At 44.9% G+C, this 6,424-nt stretch overlaps 1 protein-coding gene across 1 annotated transcript; it reads right to left on the bottom strand.

Annotated features, from left to right (window-relative positions):
- Positions 1-815: 815 nt before the first annotated feature.
- On the bottom strand, positions 816-5,156 carry Calhm6 (calcium homeostasis modulator family member 6). The gene is made up of 2 exons (XM_048425307.3): positions 4,459-5,156; positions 816-3,904 (listed from the first exon to the last, which is right to left on the bottom strand). Exons 1-2 carry the CDS (start codon positions 4,978-4,980, stop codon positions 3,476-3,478), a joined length of 951 nt encoding a protein of 316 aa, XP_048281264.3. The 5' UTR covers positions 4,981-5,156; the 3' UTR covers positions 816-3,475.
- Positions 5,157-6,424: the final 1,268 nt, after the last annotated feature.

The raw sequence follows: 6,424 nt of genomic DNA, 5'->3' as shown, positions 1-6,424 counted from the left end.
GCTAAGACAGGAACTTGAGAGTTGGTAATGAGTACAGCCCAGAAGCCACACTAACCCGCCCTAAGGTCAGTCCCCTGCTACAGTTTCACCTTCACTGCCCATATGACCTTACATGCGCATCTTAACTTTCAAGTCCTCTATCCTGAAGGTGAATAACAAGTTTTGTGAGTAGCCCACAAACTTGCCAAACGTGGACCTAGGTTACGGTTGTAAAACTGCTTTGTTGGCTGCGTGTCTCAGTAACCACGCAGAACTCTGAATCTTTTCTAATTGCACAGTTATCCACAGATTCAAAGATCAAAAGTGGATAAGGATTTTTTCCTTTTTCCTTTCTTCCTTCTTCCTTCCTTCCGTTCTCTCTCTCTCTCTTTCTTTCTACTTTTTTCATTTTGTTTTGTTTTTTTCCAGACAGTGTTTCTCTTTGTAGCCTTGACTGTCCTAGAACTCGCTCAGTAGATCATGCTGGCCTCAAACTCAGAAATATGCCTGTCTCTGTCTACCCAGTGCTGGGATTCATGACGTGCGCCACCACCACACAGCTAACAATTTTGACAATTTTCTACATCAATCTTAACTTCCAGAAATAACCACAATTGATAATTTAGTGTTTATGCATTTTATGAGCATATGTGTGTTTGCAAATATGTCTACAAAATACAAAAGTCTATACTGCTAACCCAAAGCATTACACAGCAACTTTTTGTTGAGGAAAATTGTATACTGATGTGATGAGATTATATTGTGTAGAAGGAGTTGCAGTTTTGCACCCCAATAAACCACTTCACCAGCGCAATAATCCAAATCAGACCAATCAATCCGAATTAGAAAAAGCCCAGGTTTAATGGATGCCAGATCTCCCAGGTGGCCTTCTAGGCCCTCAAAGAGAAGATGGGGAAGGAAGACTGGGAAACCATGTGTTTGTTCTGGGGGTGGGGGGAGAGGAGCAGTTTAAATACCCTGTGGGAGTGGTCTTGAGCATCTCTGAGGAGCGGTCACCATTTGGCAGGCTTTCTCAGAGGTGGAGTCTGGACTGAGCAACTACAATGGGCAGGGGTCCGGGATGAAACTTTCCACCCAAACATTCCATACTTTTTGGATATATGGATGCCGGGGACTGAGGTGAAGCCTTAACCGAAACCTTCCAGACTCTTTGGATATAGGGGTGCCAGTGGCTGGGGTGACACTTCCAAACAAACACAGATCAGCATTTAAAAGGCTCCCCCTGGGAAGCACGTTACAAAGGAATGAGGTATTTTATCCCATAGTTTTCTTCCATTATAATGTTTTTATCCTAAATATATTTTCCGAAACTTTCTAAATTCTAGAAGAAAATGTGGAACACAGCCAAACAATGGAGAAAATGTAACAGGGATGAACACACAAATCAAATCTGAAAGCTGAAACAAAGGAGGAAAAGCGAAACTAGAAATGGCAGGATTTCAGAAACACATCTCTTAGGGAAGGGAACCGCCTGTTACATGTGACCCTCCACAGCAGGATATCCCTGATGACAAGTTCTGTTTAATGGACAAAAGGGCAAACCGATGCGGACACAGAACTTGCCAGGGGAGGAAAGAGGGCTAAATCTGATGAACGCTTAACTGGTTTATAGTTTAGAGATCCCACAGGTTTAAAAATACAGGAAGCAGCCATCAATTTGGGGGACAGGCAAAAACGATAAGCTAATGAAAGGCCAGTGTTTTTGAAAGATCTTCCAGTGTCAGGGAGCAGGATTCTGCCTGTAGCTGCTTTCACAGTGTTTCCTTCCTGCCCATCAACAATCCAGCCTGCCTATGGACAATGTGCACTTTCCCTGTTTTGATCACCAATAATACCACCAAGTTCAATCCTCTCAGTTTCTACTTGAGAGACAACTGGATTTGCCTCCACCACCTTTACTTTGGTGCACAGGTGAACACACATATGCACACACACACAAACACATGCACACACACAAACACACATGCATACACACAAATGCACGCATGCACGCACACATGCACACACGCCCACACACAAATACATGCACAAACACATACACACACGCACACACAAGGCACACATACACAAATGCACGCATGTGCACACACATGCACATACACACACACACTGAGGCATATATAAATATACATTAATAGGCTACAAACCAACTCTGAGTTCTATGATCCTGCAGGATTTGTCCCCTCTTTGACTTCCCAGGCATCTTTATGACCTCCGCAGTGCTAAATCCCTCCCACCTCAGCCGTCCACACATTGCCACCTGACTGAAAGTCTCTGCTCACCTGCTACTTTACACTTCAGCTTCTCACAGGTTCTCCCCAACCCCTAACTACCCTGCTCTAAACCAGATCATGGTTGTATTTTTTTAAAAAATTATTTGGATGACATGGCTTTCATCTTGCTTCCCTACTCTTTTGAAAATGTATGATGACTAGATGTGCGGGCAGGGGGGATTATAATACTACCCTGTCTCTCTTTGTAAAAAGTTTTATTTTTGTTTTATATGTATAGGGTTTTTTTGCCTGCATGCGTGTATGTACACCACAGTGGTACAAGGTCTAAAGAGGTCAGAAGGTGGCATCAGAGCCCTAGAACTGAAGTTACAGGTGGTTATGAGCCAATATATAGGTGCTGGGGACTGAAGCTAGGTCCCCTATAAGAGCTTCAGAAGCTCTTAAGCACTGAGTGGTCACTTCAGCCCTCAGCTTCTTTTTGGTGTGTGCAATTTAAATTCATCCTTGTGGATAGTTTTTGAAAGTTTCCTTTGACCTTAAAAATGCAGCACAGACTGGCAAATCTTTTTTTGTTTGTTTTATTTTGTTTTGTTTGAGATCTGGAATTTGGGGTGGCCTCAAATCCAAAAACCTGCTTACTTCTGCCTCCTGAGTGCTAGGGTTAAAGTTGTGTGCTACCACACTTAGTCTTTGACCTTAAAAGCAAAAAATATCACTGCCTACAATTTTCCTTTTCATGATTAATTTTCATACAGAAACCATATCCGAGTCATAAATTTCATAGTATTTGAGGTAAGCCTGACTAGAAAGTGTACTCTCCACTACAGCACAAGGCGAGCTATAATGTCACGAGTGTTAAAATACTAATACTTTGTCTTTGCAAACAACAACAAAATCACAGCCTTGAAATTAATGTCAGATAATGTAACAGAAAGATGTGTCCAATTGTTCCTTCACCAATGGCTCTTATTTGACACAAACCTAGAATAAAGATATAACACTTTAACCTAGGTTGTCATTTTGGGTAAATTATTTTCCTTCCGTTTTGTTTAACAATTAAAAGAAAAAAGGCTAAACATTTTTAAATGTTTAAATGTAAAAAAGGTTACAATTTCAGATCTAAAAGTCTCACAATTTGGAAGAAAGCAAGCAGTCATAAAACATGCTAATGTGTATTTTCTTGTATGAAGCAACAATTCAAAGTATTTTTTTTTTGTTGTTGTTGTTGTTCATTTGTAAGATCACATCCCATCAGTGTTGGCCATCCCAGAGGCATCTACAAAGCTAAGGACAGGGACCACGGTATCTCCTTCCTTAGAGCGGATACGGTCACTCATCTCCATCTCCTTTCTATTAACATACTTGTGCAGCAGGCTGTAGAACTGGTTCTTGGGATTAAAAGTGTACAGCGCCGAGATTTCCTCCCAGGCTTCACTGCTTGGGGTGTAGCAATCGTTCGGATTCGTGCATTCAAAGAAACACTTAACATTCTCGTTTGCCAACTGGGTCGCATGTTCTGTGGCTTTACTTTGAAGAATCTGCTCCTCCTTCTGAGAATATATTTCCCAGAATTTTAGGTGCAGATAACTAATTGGAGAACAGCATCGAATGATAGACGTCACAACCAGAAGTACGATGATGATGACCGCTATTAGAATCCAGCCTATCACCTACAGAAAACACAACAGGATGGCAACTTAGTCACCTTTGACATTAGAAAAATGAAAAAGCCCGGTATAAAATCTAAACTAGTCACTAGCTCCCAAGTCGGGTCTTAAGCTCTTTAGAATAACGAGTGTTAGTAAGAATCCGCGCCCCGCCCCCAGTACGTCAACACATCTACTGTCTTGAAAAGTCAACTAGAGTCCAAGTCATGTCAAGTGCCCAAGAGGAGATGACACGTCACTCTCCTAGAACTGAAAACACGGGGTTTCTGCGGATCCAGAGAAAGGAGCATCTGTTTTAAAGAGCCCCAGGCCTTCCTACTTCCATGGGTAGTGTGGGTGGTGGGTTTGGGCTTGGGAAGACGGGTTCTATTGTAAAAATGCTTCTAGTTTCTCCCGGATTGTGCAAATTCACCTGGCCTGAGTATTTGCTACCCAGTGGGAGAGGACACTAAAGAACAATGCAGAAGGTACCAGTCCAGGTGCGCTATTCTGGCCCCTACAGCGCCCGCTCCCGGATGAATGCCTCCTCTCCCTTTCCCTGTCATTTACATATTCACCTGAGACTGAGCCTTGAGCTGATTCAGGATGTCCTGCATCTCCTCCTCCTGTCCGTTGCAGGGAACCTTCGGTAGTTTGATAGCGCAGCTGCTGTCGAGGTTTCTGCACAGATACTTCGCCATGGACGCGCTCCCGCTGACAGCACACTGGTAGAAGGAGCCCCCTAGCAGCGCCACCGCCACCCAGGTGAGGGGCGCGAGTGCGGCGGCCAGGTTGATCTGCAAGCATGTCAATGCGCTGTGCGACCTGGAGCTGGAACTCGCGCTCCCGGAGCAGCAGCAGCCAGTGAGCAGGCGCCAGGTGCGCGTGTTCAGCGCGTAGCCCAAGAGAAAGAGTGCGAGCGCTGGCACCAACAGGAACACCAGGCCATAGGGCAGGTTCCAGGTCGCGTTGCACGGACACTGGAACACCACCTGGGAGAAGAGCTTCTCCCCACCCACCGTCAACAGGGTCACCAAACCGTAACCCAGGACGCTGTGGTACTTGTTCTGCAGTTCCAGCACTGCCTTGAACTTCTCCATGGATTCTGTTCACCCTGGACACCCCGCTGGGGCAAGAAGTTTCAGTTCTGCTCTGCGAGTCGGGAGGGTTGAGTGAACCGGGTCTGGGACTCTACACTCTGTTTTGAAGCAACTTTAGAAAGGGAAGAGGGCTTCTCAGACCTTTCCGGGTTTCACTTTCCTTTTCAACCAAAGTAGCTCTGGCATGCCCCCATGAATACGCCCCCAGATCCTTGACTTCCTGGCATCTCACTCCACATCCAAAGAATGAAGGGAGCAGAGGAAGCCCTGAGTGAGAGATGTGAATGACTGTATGTTGACATGGGCAGCCTGTTGAGGACTCCTAGACCAATTGATCTATGGTAAATTGGCAAAGCCATTACCCATACGGGTCAGGGTCAAGAGTATTGGCAAGGCTTTCCTTCGGAGTCTGAGTATGCGTGTTTATAAACAGTTGATCGGAGAGTGCAAGATTAGCAACTGCAGCTTTCTCCTGGAAGTTTACAGGCTGTGAATGCTGGCCTACAGAGGTGACTTTCCCGTCTAACCCCCCGCCCTAATATACAAGCTAAGGTTTGGGGAGACCCCCACCTGATCTCAGCTGCCTCACATGTCTGTCTCTGTGCCTGTCCTTTATTCATTTATCTCTCGGCCTCTAGCCAGCCTTCCAGGATCCAAGGTGCAAAGGACAGAGCAGAAGGCCCTGGTCACACTGTTCCGTCAGTTCTGGAACTCTACCAGATCAACTCTGTTTGCTCCAAACCAACATGACCTCTTACAATGTAGCCAACTATCAAAATAAGAAAGCTATTGAATTCCCTCCTATTGTTGCAATCCTCATTCTTAAGCTACCACCCAATTTCAAAAATCATGCCATTTACAGGAAGCAGAGGCACACTTATTCATTTTCCTTCAAAAGCTGAACAATAGCAAAACTGCAAATGAAATCAAGTTCTAATTCTTCAATATGATGCTCCCCCTCCAGTATAGGAGTGCTAGGTTAGTTTTTGCTGACCCCCCCACACTTTCTCTCTCCGATATCCCCAAAGGCTGAATGTACTGTTAATTAACTTTTTTATTATAATGGATATCTTTCACAGGTATGCCACAGCAGTGTCTGTACCTCCAGGGATGTCAAATGACTGCTTCATGACCACAGACCATCAGCACAGGGGAGGGTGTATGGCTACTCAAAAAACACCGAGAGACTGGAGTTGGTGGTGCTAATCACAGCACTGGGGAGGCAGAGGCAGGTAGATCTCTGTGAGTTCAAAGCCAGCCTGGTCTATAGAGGCAGGTGGATCTCTGTAAATTCAAAGCCAAGCTAGACTATATATGGACTTCCAGAGCAACCAGTGCTTCACAAAAACAAACAACAGCAACAATGAAAACCAAAACAGAACTCTAGTTAAAGACTAACCAGGAGTTAGGTGAAACCCTCCACATCTAGCATGTCCCGTCTTCA

The sequence above is a fragment of the Myodes glareolus genome, chromosome 1 (assembly GCF_982192425.1).
Source record: "Myodes glareolus chromosome 1, mMyoGla1.1, whole genome shotgun sequence".
Classification (NCBI taxonomy): Eukaryota; Metazoa; Chordata; class Mammalia; order Rodentia; family Cricetidae; genus Myodes; species Myodes glareolus.
The sequence above is the reverse complement of the archived record's forward strand: the minus strand, read 5'-3'. Positions and strand labels throughout refer to the sequence as shown.

Excerpts from the sequence above, each read along its gene's own strand:
- Calhm6 (XM_048425307.3), bottom strand. The coding sequence starts at position 4,980 with ATGGAGAAGTTCAAGGCAGTGCTGGAACTGCAGAACAAGTACCACAGC. Across the intron at positions 3,905-4,458 it reads AGCTCAAGGCTCAGTCTCAG|GTGATAGGCTGGATTCTAAT; the intron begins GTGAATATGTAA and ends TGTTTTCTGTAG.